At 39.5% G+C, this 14,840-nt stretch overlaps 1 protein-coding gene across 2 annotated transcripts in view; it reads right to left on the bottom strand.

Moving 5' to 3' along the window:
* Positions 1–14,840, bottom strand: part of myo15ab (myosin XVAb) — a 52,750-nt gene that overhangs the window by 18,227 nt on the left and 19,683 nt on the right. For both annotated transcript variants that reach the window (XM_032525133.1, XM_032525142.1), the window contains exons 27-44: positions 14,681–14,820; positions 13,889–13,934; positions 13,660–13,784; positions 12,725–12,842; positions 12,393–12,568; positions 10,729–10,813; positions 10,599–10,631; positions 9,327–9,408; positions 8,991–9,121; positions 8,713–8,808; positions 8,175–8,303; positions 7,949–8,055; positions 7,589–7,767; positions 6,931–7,003; positions 6,206–6,397; positions 4,832–4,905; positions 4,665–4,738; positions 420–528 (exon numbers count right to left, since the gene is read on the bottom strand). In XM_032525133.1, the coding sequence (XP_032381024.1) occupies positions 420–528; positions 4,665–4,738; positions 4,832–4,905; positions 6,206–6,397; positions 6,931–7,003; positions 7,589–7,767; positions 7,949–8,055; positions 8,175–8,303; positions 8,713–8,808; positions 8,991–9,121; positions 9,327–9,408; positions 10,599–10,631; positions 10,729–10,813; positions 12,393–12,568; positions 12,725–12,842; positions 13,660–13,784; positions 13,889–13,934; positions 14,681–14,820 (1,969 nt within the window). The remainder of the gene's footprint in view (positions 1–419; positions 529–4,664; positions 4,739–4,831; positions 4,906–6,205; positions 6,398–6,930; positions 7,004–7,588; positions 7,768–7,948; positions 8,056–8,174; positions 8,304–8,712; positions 8,809–8,990; positions 9,122–9,326; positions 9,409–10,598; positions 10,632–10,728; positions 10,814–12,392; positions 12,569–12,724; positions 12,843–13,659; positions 13,785–13,888; positions 13,935–14,680; positions 14,821–14,840) is intronic.

Here is a 14,840-nt window from a genome sequence, read left to right as displayed (position 1 = left end):
ACACACACACACACACACACACACACACACACACACACACACACACAACATTACATTTCAGATTTAAGTGTGTGTGTTTTATTACACTTAATAACGATTTATGGAGATATTGGGATTTGTCAGCGTTTGAGTGTGAGTCTCTGTCCAAATTTGATTTGAATGCCAGAATGTACGTAGAAAGATCTCAACAAGTCATACAATGGACCAGAGAAAGTAGTCCACAGCATGCACACTACATTCTACTGACAGTCTCACAATACAATGTGTTGGATTTCATAGATGTGCAACGCTACAACTGTCAGAGATGACGTGATTTACTACATCAACTTAAGAGTTAACTACTGAGTGTTAAAAAACATGTAATAATGAATGAGTGAACTAGGGAGTGATCTCGGACCGAGCCTGTGTTTCTGACTGACCCCCAGGTGGAGGTGGGGGGCCGGTTGACTGCCCTTGCTGTTGCCAACCCCCTCCAACTCCCCCAGCCCCCTTCATCCTGCTGGATAGTCCTGCAGCTGATTCTACTTCCTGTGAGGACAGACACACAGACATGTACATTAGAACTTTACCTCAGATTACAAGATGAATGAAACAAAAACAAAAGGGCAGTTAAAGAAATATTCAACCAAAAACCTATCTTTTGAGTATCAAATACTCAGGGCTGGTATCACACAGATATATCAGTATATTAGTGAAACTGTGATGCAGTTACATACTTCCTAACTGTAACAAATCCTACTTAGTATATTGCACATCTTGCACAGGTTTAAAATACTGGACAATATATTGTTAGCACAAGCTTTAAACTAAACTGTCTGATATAAATCAATATCACTGTCAACATCAGTTGGGCTACAGTCTCCGTAACACAGTATCAAAAGCGGGCAAATGTCCGGTTAAATTTGTAATCTTGTTTGCATTGTCTTTGATTCGATAGTTCCTGAATTAGATCAAGATTCTGATTCTATTGTTTTGGTATCAGTACTGGATCTCTGGCATTGTTTCTAAGTATTTCAACGAGTCCTCCCTCTGACAGTATGGTTTACTTCTTCAGAGGGGAGAGCAGCTGTATTCAGCTTGGATTTACTGCAGTTATAATAGAGTCTAATAGAAACCCAGAGACTTGATAAAAAAGTGTCAAAACCATACCACTCCAGCACCAGAATTTACTCCTCCACAGCAGATCTATATGTTCAGTATGCTTCAAAGAACTGTCACTTCACTACCAAACCACTAAAAATATAGTATCTTCAGTGGAGGTTCAGGGATATAAGGAGGTGATAACATATAATGAAAGTATTGCATTTAGAAATACTGAAATGCTATTGTATTTTTTTTTTTAATTGACTATGTTTGAGTATTGGACTCCATTGTAACTGGTGGAAATCCAAGCTGACAGAAGCTGCTGTTCTCTGATAAGGAGCAAATAGTCTATGTCGACGATGTTTCATTCTGTGATTGTTGTATTTTGTTGTATTCCGCTGGATGCTAGCTAGACTGTCTGTCCAATCTGAGTTTTCTGTTGCATGACTCAAATTTTGATTGGTGAAATGCCAATAAACCAGAGCACGTTTTTCTCCAATCCTAGAATGCTGTGTGGACTAGCCAGACCATCCTCAGCAGCTCCTTGGAGGAAGGTCTGGCAATGCGAGACTAAGGAGTAAACTACATGCCTTTCAGAGCTGCATTTCAAGCCAACAGGTTAAGTATATGATACCAAAAGATAGAGTTTAGGTGGATTATTCCTTAAACTCGCTGATGTTGTGAGTGTGGATATCAACAGGATTGCTAGAGAGATATAAAACTACCTGTGCCATCAAGGCAACTTTAGACTATCAGATCAGAGGAATCTCCCTTTTACTTTTTCAGCCGTTCCATCAGAAATCAGCCAGATACCCAAAAATCCACAAAAGTGTGTGTTTGTAGGCTATGTCTCATTAAATAGTAAGCCCTTCATTTGCCAGAGTGACAGTTCCTCGTAAGCAGATCCTTGCGTTGCCTGGGTGGGAAATCACCGTGGCGATCTAGTCGCTGTGACAGCTACGGTAACTGGGTAACGTAATAGGTTGCTGGGCGGGAGAGGTCTGTAGAACACATCTGATACATGCTAATTCCTGTCAGCCACATCCGATAGCACGGCTTACATTCACCACGTCGCCGTCCCAGCTGAAGACTGATAGCTCCAACATGGCCAGCATTCATTGCACCATTGCCCTACTAAATATGTTTATTTATTTAACTCAATCAACAATCACCAGACGTTAGTGGAGTTTTCAAAACAGGGGTGAAATATAACATTTGTTGCGGAGGTAAGCATCGGAAATGACCTGACTTAGCTATTTAATTGCTGCCCAAACTGCCATATATACAATGAGGAACCTACAGTAGTTAAGAGAAACTGTCACATAGTTTATACTGCTTGTGTTTACTTGTGCAACTATGAAACCAGACTTGGTCCAACCCTATATATGCCCAAAATATATATATATGTGAATAAAAGCTGCATACTATAACAAGTAGGGGTGTGACTAGACACACGGCTCCCCAAGATGAGAAACGAGATTGGGTTCACAAGATTGAGAGGAGACAAGATTTTAACACTATTTTACAGAAAACTTCAATAAAGAAATAAGACAGATAATTGTCCTTTTTTTCAATCTAAAGTCACAAAAATGAAAACCGAGCACTGCAAGGTTTTGCCACAAAGTAAAATGACTGGCTTCTTTCCTGCATAACTAACAGTTCCACTGTTACTTATTCCATATGTATGGAGGAGAGAGAGTCTCTTCCCTCATAGAACCAAGGTCACAACATAACTACCTAAGCGCTTTCTGGCTGCAGTTGAGACCATTGAGACCAAATGTTTTGTACTTGAATTTGTCTTTGTACAGTAGACAGAGAGATTTCTTATTTTACTATTGTTTAACATTGATTATCTTCAAATAAGTCACCATCAAACGCTCAATAGATTTTCTCATCCTCTGCATTTTATTAATTGCAGGAAGTAGGAAGCAATTGAAGGATGTAGGCTACTCTAGTATCAATTTATGACCGAAGGGAAGACAATGGGAGAACATTTCTTATTGTTTAATATCATTAAAAGTAAAGTTAGTTTTTTCCCGGCTCATTTTAACAAAGAAAGTGAGTGGTCTGCACAAGACAGCACCACAGTGAAGTACATGCTGCGGCCAAGAAAGTTTTACAGGCAGCTTTTCTCTTCCACTAACGCTCTGCAAAAGTAAACTCAGAGTCAACTTTGGAGAACGGGCGGGGGATTTTCTATGCTAATTTCAAGGCTGCTGCTCTGCACTTGTGTACTGATATCTCAAGCCACTTTTTGCTTGATGAGAAATCTTGTCACGTTTAATGAGATCCCGTCACACCTCTAATAACAATTTTTTATTTTATTTTCCAGGCTACAGGGGATTAGCCTGAAAAAACAAACTCCGATCTGTAGAAACCAATGCACCTGAAACCGTTCATATGTTATACGTACTGTATATGCAGAGGTTCCGCCTCCTCAGGTCCACAACACACCCTGCCGAAGCTCAACTCCATCTTCTTCAGCAACAAACATTTTGGCCTGAATATTTTGAGTGTACCCCCAAATGTTTTCTAAAAAGTTGACTGACAAATATGAAACCAGACGTCACTTAGTTTTAACTCTCGGTGTAAAAAGCTGTGCAGCTTCTGGTTTATGGACGCGCTCTGCTGTCGACATGCTGTGGCAGATGTGTTGCGTTTCTGCTCTGTGTATTTCTGCTGAAACGCCTGAGCTACATGTGTGCTGACTCAGATATAATTACATAAAAAAGTTGATCTACAGGAGAATAAATACAAAGCAGTACAAAATGCCTGAGAGCCTCATGGTAATATATTCCATTATATTTTTATATTTGGATTGTAATGTTTCCCTTTAAATAAAGATATTTCAGGCATAGAAATGGGTGCATAAAAATTCACCAAAATGCAGGAAATTGAATGTTAAAGGCTAAAAAAATACATATTTGCCAACCAGTATTTTTACACATGTTCAATTTAACACATTTTCCAAGGGTAAAATACGTACCTGCCTGTTAACATTAGCCTAAGGGATTTGTAAAGTATTTCTCCTTGTTTGAATAACTAATCAACCCTACACATTACTACTGGAAAAAGAACCCATTTGGTGTAAAAACACATTAAGTAATTTTACGGTGAATAATGACCATTCACCGTAAATAAGGGCTCCTCCTCCCTACAAAAGCCAGTTTAACTACTGCATATATGAGACAAACTTTATCATGTAATTGTGACTGTTATTTATTATAGGAATGACAAGAAGCTTGTTTTAATTTACTGTAATACTGTATTATTAGTATTTTTGCTTCTTTTTAGTTTATACATGCATTTTGTTCTTTTTTTGAATTTATAATTGTATCTATTTATTTATTTATTCCCCACCTCTGTTAATGCTAATAAAAGGATTTTATAAAAACATAAATGTATACAGCATGAAAACAATGAACAGGAATCCTCATTAAATTGCAAGTTCACTCTATGCTGAAAAAACAACAACAGAACTGTACCGAGCTTTCCGTGACCTGTACAGTAACCAGCGGTTTACAGAGGAACCCCCTCTCAGATGATCAAGAGTGTCAGGGTGAGTGAGTTATGCAACTTACTCCAGTTCCCTCAGACAGTACAGGGTCAAACAGGCTGTCGAGATAACGATCCATCCCTCTCTGAGGCTCCAAGTCTGTGAGAGGAGAGGAGAGCACTTCATCGTCCACTATAATCAAAACCAACCCAATGTGTGTCAGTGTTCATGTGTTTATGCTTAAATGTGTACCATGTCCAACAGAGCCAGGTATGACTGAAGACATGCCATCATCCTTCATGTCAAACCCACCACCCAATAGGCTTCTGTAAAACAATAAGACAAAAATACATGTTACGACTGTTGCCGTATTTGTTTGTCTTGCAGTGTGTGTGTGTGTACGCATGTGTCCTGTTTATTTTCTCCATATGCAAATAGCGCTGTGCCATTGCTGGAGGATGATTGGTGGAGGCAGCTATGCCCGATCCGGGATTGGCTGCAGCTGTGAACATCCGGCTATTTAAAGAGGCAACATGACCTCTCAACCTGCCACACCTTGACTTTTGTTTACTTGTTAGATGAGTATATTTCAGTTTCCAATTGTATGGGTAGATGTATTTAGTTTTCTCCTGTTTTTCTTAGTTAGGAAGGTAAGTCATTGTTATTCTTTTGGCCATTTTATGGTTTGTTAGGTTAACTTCTTACTTTCCAGACAGGGTTGTTTTGTTTATTGTTTTTGTAGTAGGCCACCCTGAAGATTTAGTTACGTTATACATCTGTTTGATCAACAGTTATGTCATACATTTCTTTTTATGTCCAATAAATACATTGGGACCAAAGCTTAAGTTTTGTGGCTGCTTGGGGGACGGGGAAGATGGGGCCATTTATTCTGATTCATGTTGCGTCCTAGGCACCCCTAGACTGGGGCGTAACATACATTACACCATCTTCATCTGTCCTTGAGCCTCTCAGTGGTGGAAGAAATAGTTTCTGCAAAATGCACTTAAAGTATCAAAAGTAAAAGCACATGTGACTGATACATAATCAAACATAATGTTATTAGATTGTTAATATTAATGCATTCATGCATAATTAACATTTAACTTGTAGCTGGTTGAGATGGAGCTAATTGTAACTACTTTATAAACAGTTAGGTAGTTAAGTGAAACTTAATGGGGTAGCAAAGACGAAAAAAAGTAATGCTACATAAATTTGTATTCATTTTTTTGGGAATAGTTTTTTTGGTGAAATATCATTTTATCTCTTTGGGCTTTAAACAGTTTTAGAAAAGTTAAGATGCTGCTACCAGCTCTTAAGACATCTAAAACCTGTGACTAGGGGCTCCAAGTAGACACTGCATATTTATAATTATAAGGTGTTTCTGTTTTGTATTTTACAAAATGATCATGTTTCTTAATGTAAAATCTTCATTTGAAAAGTAACTACAGCTGTCAGATAAATGCAGTGGAGTACAAAGTAAATGTTTTCCCTCTAAGGTATTGTAGTAGAATTATAAAGTAGTATAAAATGGAAATACTAAAATAAAGTTGCTTGCTTACCTCAAAATTAACTATATACCTCAAAATTAACTATAGCACAATTTTATGTATTGAGTTAATGTCTCACATGCTGGCATTGGGCCGCACTCTGGTTGGTTCCTGTGCAGAGATGATGAAGTAGCTGCTGTGTTTGGGGAAGTCAGCAGGAAGCTCCAGGTCTGACATCAGGTCAAGAACATAGTCTGAGCCCTCCAGCTCCACCCACTGGGCCGGCTCCTTCAGCAGCACCGACCAGCCTTGACGGCCCTCCACCACACCCCTACACACAAACACACACACAAAAATACAATAATGCACACAAATATGTTCATATCTAAAAATATGATGAAATAGACCCAGATACTATTGATCAAAAGCAGAAATGCCAGGACACTGGCGCAAGACTGAATGCCCTACTATATAACAATGGTTAGAAATTATAGAAGAAATTTACACTATGGAAAAATGACTTACCAGCTAAGAGTGAGAGGAAATGTTTCATTCAAAAATGGAAGAGTTGGATGATTTATGGCAGTAGAAATAGTTATTGACCTAACTGATTGAAGATACTGAATTTTTAAGTATTTGATGGTGGACACTTGTAGCCCTAACTGTTTTGTTATTATTTCCTTTATTATGACTGTTTCCGTTTCCTTTTATATCTATAACTTCATGAGTCACGACTGAATAAAATGTGTTGGGTTATGTCCACATACACGATAACAGTTCCACTATAACCTCTCCTTTAGTTTCCTATTTTCAACTTAATCCAATCCATGTGCGAGGTTCTTGTGTTTTACACTAAGATGATACCTGTGTTGTAAAATATCTTTGGCCATTTCTTCTCCTGTTGTCCAGGAGTGCAGAGGACACAGGAGCGACACACCTGCAGGAGCAAAGACAACACTTTAGATAGACAAATAGCCTCTGATGTAGAAAGGTATAATTTTGGAATGTTGTGGGGTGTTTTCTTTTTCATCTTATTATGCATTAAGATACATTTCACTCTATCTATGAAAACAAAGTTGGTAGCACTCTCTCCTGTCTGCCTATGATGATTTACACAGACATCAGCATCCATAAACAGCAACAACAAAGCCAAGGAACTAGAGCGACTATCAGGTGTTGTCTAATCCTCAGTAGACTTGCCAAAAAGCCAGAGGACAGATTAGTTGGATGAGAGAAGGAAATGAGAGACAAATAACTCCTCTGTGCTGGATAGTGCACACACTATAGCTATCACAAATTCACAATACACATTACTTTAATATTGCCACATATTGTGGATGTGCGGTTTTAATGTTATCTGCATATTTAAGTGTTGTGCAGTGTTGCCTGTAATGATGATTTAGACCATTCATAACACAAATTTATTCAAGGAAAAGGCACTAAAAAGTTTGCAACTTGATCTGAAAATAAAATTGGTTAAATTCCCCTCTTGGCTACATGTGTAGTGTGTGTGTGTTCTTACCATCAAAACAGTGTATGTGCAGGACAGTGTGAGCTCTTTTGCGATTGGCGGTCCACTCTAGTAGACAGGGTGGGTATGTCCGAATATAATCTGTACCGACATTTAACCGCTGCAGAGCTTGAAGCAGACGGTGCTGACACACACAGTCGTAGCCCTCTGGCCCGTAGTCAGACACAAACCTACAACAATAACAACAATAACAACAGTAAGCATAACACGATGCAAACTGAAGTAAAAAAGTATTAAAATCATCACAGGCATGCACAAAAAGAAGTTATTAATTATACTGCATAATTTTTGCGTAGCCATTTCCATGTACTATAAAGTAAATGAATGTAACTGTTTGACTGTGTTTCTTACTTCAACAAGTACTTGGCCAGCCTTTGAGAGGGCAGGAAGGCAGAGAGACAGGAGGACAAGAGGAGCCAACCACGCTCTGAATTCAAAATGTTAGGATTCCTCCAAACCTAACAGAAGAGAGGAGAAAGTAAAGAGATAATGTGCAACAATAGATAAATATTCGGTCTTATTTGGGCTTGTACTGTAATTTCTATCCCAACGGATAAGAAAACGAACTGGGCCTCACTTGATTGGCTACCTGAACCAGGATCTCATCTCGCAGGCTGGGATTGGCAAGTCCTCTCTGGATAATGTAGTTCCCAAATAGATTCTCCTGAGCCCCATTCAAGTTTGGATCACCCATGAATCTTAGTATCTATCAAAAGCAAAGGCATTTTGTAACCTTACAAGTCAAATTACACTTGGTTGTAAAGCTTTTCTATAAATCATTGGTGTTAGCTTTTCACATTAGGCTTAGACCTGTTTGAAATATTTGGATATATCTTACAGTTAGAATAGTCTGAATCCTTGATTTTGTATGTGTTTTGCATGTACAATAAGCACACAAAAACAAGCTTCACGTTGTACATTTCACATTATGGCTAACTAGTTTCTAAGTGGTTTTAACTGACAAAACAAATCAAGGTGGTAAAAGTAAGTTAAAATCTAAGCTTAAGCTACAGGGAATTTTCCTGGGTTTGATTTAATGACGTAGCGCTGATTAGCAGCAACTTGAAGGTCCTGCATACTGGAGTCTCCCAGCAGCATGTGAATGCAACATGTACCAGAATGAAAACGTTCAGAGCTCCTTGTATTAGCTCTTCATCCATTCGAATCAGTGAACTTTCCAGCGGGGCTGTCAGCATCCCAAACAACGGTTCCTACGACACACACACACACACACACTGCTTAGAATAGATTATACACAGTGACTGTTTTTGATGATACACTGCAATTGTCCTGGGTCCAATCAAGTTCACCAAGGTCAATTTATGTTTTATTCATGTGTTCACACAGTTTAATGTGTAGAGTTTTTGTCTGTGTCCTCATTTTGTGTGTTTACCCTAAATATGGCCCGGATGTAGTGTGTCATGAGGTAGTTGTTGATGTCCAGGGGCAGAGTCAGCTGGGGGTCAATCTGAACCTTTGGAGCCTGGACCACAGCCAAGCAGTCACAGTGCAGCTCTTCACCACCTTCACACACACACAAACGCACACGCACGCATGCGCACACACACAAACGCACACACACACAAACGCACACGCACACACACACACACGCACACACACACACACACACACACACACACAGCAGGTCATGTGTCTCCATAGAAATACATTAAATATTGTTGTACCCACCTATGTGTGTGTGTGTGTGTGTGTGTGTGTGTGTGCACACCTGAGGCTGCCTGTAGCAGAACTGCCAGGTCAGCAGGGATAGGCAGCGTTGTTACATTTACCACTTCTCTGTTGATGCGATCCTATACACATTTCAAATACACACATTTACAAAGACTTTATATTACATGCTGATGCAACATCTTCATCTTTGCTTTCACTGCGTGACACATGGTTTTGCCTGTTTTCACACGCACTCACGCCACACATCCAAGACTCGTTTGTTCCTTTTCAAACTCCCCGACGGTAGATAACACAGATAAGCACCATTGAGCCCTATGCGCTGCACCCATATACTGTATGCTGCACCCCAAAGTTAGCGCCAGCAGAAGAGATACCGAGAAAGACAAAGGGAGAAACTATCTTGAGAAGTCTGATGAAAATCTGATGAGAACAATGATTCTCATCAGAAGTCTGATGAGAATCATTGTTACATGTTAGAAGACTAATATGTAACGATGAAATGTCGTCCAATAGAGTACTCACTCTCATAAAGTTTGAATCTTGAAAGAAATTTGTTTTGTTTTTTTGTATTTGTTTTGATTTGTTTGTGTTTGTACGTGTGAACATGATTTAGTGTGGTGAATGTAAACTCAGCTGTCATAACAAGCAGCAGGAGAGCACCTTGTGAGCCTCTTGGTATACTGCATGCGCAAAACATCAGCTCATAGCATTGTTTATTTATTCACATAGACCATGTGGTGGGAAGCTTTTAAAGAAGAATAATGTCCCTAATCTTGTGTTTTTGGCTGAACATACATGTAAATCATTAAGTGCTCTTAAGAATAACATTATTCACAACATAGGTTAGGTTTCATCAAAGAATTAGTTTAATACAATTCTAATCAAAATAATAACCATCATGAATCAGAATAAGTTAAGGTATTGCACATCTTTAGCAGACTACCCAAAAAATCGACCAGAATGCAGGAAATCACATCTACTTAATCCAAAATTTCCTGGGGGTGGACTTTCAACTATGTCTGCTTCACAGAATGTAACCAATATTGTCCATCTCCAGTAGGCTGCCCCTATCAACGGCTCTGGGCCTCCCCCCAAAAAACACCAGAATGCAGAGCACAACATGAGTACAACATCAAATGATTTCTCCGATATCTGAGCCACCGACTTGTTTGGCCGTGTGCGCAGCATAATTTTGGTCACCCCCGACAAAATCTCACTCCAAGGTTTTTTGAAAAGTTGGCAGGTACTGTGTGTTTTTGTGACTCTCCTCCCTCTCAGACTCTTTCACTTTTTCCACACGCTCACTCACCTCCTCTGCCTTCCTTGCAGGCTGCACCACTGTCTGACAAAAAGACAACAGTACCACACTTCACACACTTGTTCATTTTTTTAAATTCATTTTTCCATCACAAATACTGCAAATGACACAGTGAGCATACCCTCATGTAACGCTGGCAGTTGGCGATGAGAAGCACAGCCGAGCGGAGCCTGATGAGGTACTTCCTCCTCAGAGCAAATCTTTTTCTGTTCAGGAAAAGCATTGACAATGGAAGATGGATTAGTCATACAGATAGAAAGTAAAGAAAAAAAAAAAAAAAATAACTAAAAGACGTTCAAGGACTTAGTCCAACATTTTATTGTAACGTCTATCACTGCAATTGCAGCAGACCGAACAATTGGTGAGGCAAGATGTGTATTAATCACACTTATAGTTAGTTATAGTCTCAGTGCATGATTCTAAATTCATCAAAGTGTGACCAGCAATCTCTGAAGCATCATTACAGATTCAAAAGGTTTGACCTTGCATTTATTGCCATTTTATCGTCCTCATTAAACAAGTAATTTTTATACATTCCAATAAAATGCAGATTTGCATCGTATCTCCAGGTTTTGGCAGATTAACAGTGAGTGAGAAATGTATCACCTTTGATGGAGGAGCATGTCCTGATTCTACTGACCCTGTCTCCTCACATGAAGGACAAAAGAAGCAGGTGGTCTGTGATAAGCTTTTACCTGTTAGGCTCTCTGAAAACAAATGCTAAACCCTAAATTGCCAAGGTCAAGACTGAAACTTTAGACTCAAGCAGGACAGTGTGTTACTATTAAAGAAACCTGCTCCACCACCATCTGGTACGCTGTTGCCACTGCGAAGGACAAGGGCAGTACAGCGTATCAACCGCTCTGCTGAGAAGGTGATTGGCTGCAATCTACCGTCTCTCCAGGACTTGCATACTTTCAGGAAGTTGAGGCGGGCAGGAAAGTTTGTAGCCATTCCCTCTCACCCCGGGGACAAAAACTGTTTAAACCTCTCTCCTCACCAACTGAAAATGAGTCTTAACCCCCCCCCCGCCCCACAATAAGTGAACTTATTGTAACAACAATCAGCAATCAGGCAGGCTAATGCCCTTCTGTCTGATTACTGTCACGTTTTGTTTTCACAGTTTGAGCTGTTGAACTCAGAAAAGAGGTACAGGGTTCCTCTGTGCAAATATAACAGCAATGAACGTATGTCTATGAATTATTAATGTATATCTGGGACTGAATGTATGTATGGATAAGAATGGAGAAATTAATGAATGAATGAATGAATGAATGAATGAATGCATATAGAAGTAGGATAGAGTGGTTGTAAGGCATGTGTGGGTGAACAGAATGTAGGAAGGATGGCTTTTATCTTACTTTAGTACGGAAAATGGTCATTTGTAATCTGCAATTTGCACAGCTCTTTGAGTAGCCCATATGTTTACTGTAAATTAGTCTTTTATTATTTTAACCCTTTGCTTGTTGTTATGTGTCCGTTGTAACTGTTGCGGCAATGTTACTCAGTGTCCAAAACCAATTTCTCCTTAGGTAGATTAATAAAGATACCTTTGACTTTGACTTTTATTGTGGCAATAAAACCTTTTCTGATTTTAAAGCTCCAAAGAGTCAACTCCCAGGAATAGGGTGATGATACAATTGGTTTTCACCCTGAGCTCTTTGTTCCCAGTTCCCAGTTTGTGACTGTGCAATGCTAATCAAATAAATTAATATGGTTAACCAAATCCTTCTCTAGCTGAGATGTTTGTCACTTTAGTTAAAGCTGACCTCAGGTGAACATTACCTGGCCAGGTAGCCTTTGCAGCGAGCTTTCAACAGGGTCGCATTCTGTCTTAACTTGGCAAAGTTCTTTCGGACAAGACATGCGCGGGTGTATCTCTGCAGTGTCTCGGCAGCGATGTTCAGCACACGGTCACGTTTCCCCTCCAACAGCTGATACAGCTCCTCTTTCAGGAAAATCTAACACACATGGACACACACGCACACACACACAAACACACACGCACACACACACGCGCACACACACACACACATATCAGTATCACAGTATTTATTTCTTTAGTTTGAGTCATTCAACCTTATTTTCTACATGTGTATGTTACTTAGAGAGCTCACCTTACTGACTCCCAGCTGATACGAGCCGCTCTTGACCAGAGCGAGCTTGTGGAGCATGTTGACACAGTTTTCCCCGTCTGCAGGTGGAGGATCTTTCAGGCAGAGCAGAGCTTTATACCTGTACATGCCCACACACACATCTAAAATGACACTCCGATATAAATTCTGGAGAAAAATTGAAACAAGGATTGGCAAAATCCAAAGCTACGACACGTGTCTAAACACTGTGTGAATGTCAAACTTATTGGCAGTGAATCTGAGAGACCTAGTGTGAGCCTAATTGGGAATCTGGGTATTATGAGTTTTAGTAATTAGTTATTCGTTTGTTTTTAGTAGTTTTAGTGTTAAACTAATTGACTGTGAATGGAACAGTTTTTCCTGTAATACTGTAAGTCAGAGTACTTTGGCAACCTGTGGTCAGAGGTGCTGTGACATTAATTGGTTTTGGTTGCTTTAGTCTTCATGTCAGACTGGCCCCCAGCCTTCACATTTTAAAATAACGCTTAAAAATCACTTTTATTCTTTGGCTTTTAAACCAGCTTGAGAGTGTTTTTTTTGTTACTCCTGTGTTTATAATCCGTCCTAAGTCATGTTAATGTTCAGCAATTTGGTCAACCTGATTGTTTTAAATGTGCTTAATAAATAGAGTTGGATTGGATTGGATTGGATTGGATTGGATTTCCTACTGCGGGAGCTAGCAAGTGCCAGATGGTTATTTCAGCATGAAGAAATTGGTGTCTGAATTGTACTCTTGCTAGAAAAATAATTATTGACAAGCTGAAGGTTTGTGAGTTGTAAGAGGAGAATAAACTTTTCAGAAAAGAAATGTGAACAGGAGGCTGAGATAGTTTGTATTATATTTGAGCTTACATGGTTCAACTAGAGCTTAAATTTCTCCTCAAGTACACATAAGGGGAAGATTGGTAGTAACCAACCTTTTTAGGAAGCTGTGAAAGTGCAGTCTGATTGGATAACCCTCCTTCCTGATATGGATGGTCTCCATGATGCCAGAGTAATGTAGTTGAGTGTTAACCAGCTCCATGTCAAACACTCCTGGCTCCTACAAATACATAAAAATACACATAAGCTGTATGTTACGGCTCAATCAAAATGCAAAACAAACCCACTGCAAACCTGTACACATTATCCAACTTGCAAATATACCTTATGATGGTTTGGCTTGATGCATCGCACAAAATAAGGGTTACACCTGTCACAAATAGATGAGAACGAACGGATGGAAAAATGAATGATTGATTTGATAAACTTCGTACATTAGTCCAGCGCAAGGAAGTCAACTTTCCAAATAAGACGAAACCAACTAAGGAAGAAATAGAGCATGGCGTGGCTTTTGTTTTTTTACAGTTCAGACTGAAAGATCTCCAGAAGCCTCTATTTTTTTAATCTATAAGAACCATGACTCAGCTCAAATAAAGCAAATAAAATGTATCTTTCCGAGATAAATGGCTCCTACAAACTTTGACATTGGATGCTTATGAAATTGCCAGATCTGATCTCTAATCATTTTAGTCTATTGGTGCATGAAGGCACAACACATTGTTACAGTAAGTACTCGTTGTCTATTTAGGCACAAGGCCATAATCCTAATAACTCTCCTTCTTTCACTCATTCCTTAGTCCCCTAATTATACACACTCTTTACATCTTACAGAACCTCGCAGTACATTTTTAACACTTACTGTACATGTCTCCCTTTTCAAGAGCAAAACATACATTAACTAATATTAATGTGAGAATGTATAAGGGCACAACAGAGTGCAGACCTTTTCACACTAACAATTTGGACACTCAAATTAGCTGGAGGAAGGCAGTTATAACACCACTCAGGGGCAAATAGGCAGCAGTATGGAACACAAATTTACCATTTTCCACTGATGTTATAAAAATGTGTGAGAGGTTTCCACATCGTCCTAAAGGTAAAATGTTTTACTCAAACCTTTCCATCTTCTCCAGCAGCTCCTGCAGGCTGCTCTGAAACTTTGCGCTGACCGTGTTGGCCTGGTAACGACGAGCCGCGCTGCTGCGCCGCTGCTGAGACCCAGACTCTGAGTGCTTTAAGAAGAAGCTGGATACCATCTGTACACACACACACACAC

Source organism: Etheostoma spectabile, chromosome 2, assembly GCF_008692095.1.
Source record: "Etheostoma spectabile isolate EspeVRDwgs_2016 chromosome 2, UIUC_Espe_1.0, whole genome shotgun sequence".
Lineage (NCBI taxonomy): Eukaryota > Metazoa > Chordata > Actinopteri > Perciformes > Percidae > Etheostoma > Etheostoma spectabile.
The sequence above is the reverse complement of the archived record's forward strand: the minus strand, read 5'-3'. Positions and strand labels throughout refer to the sequence as shown.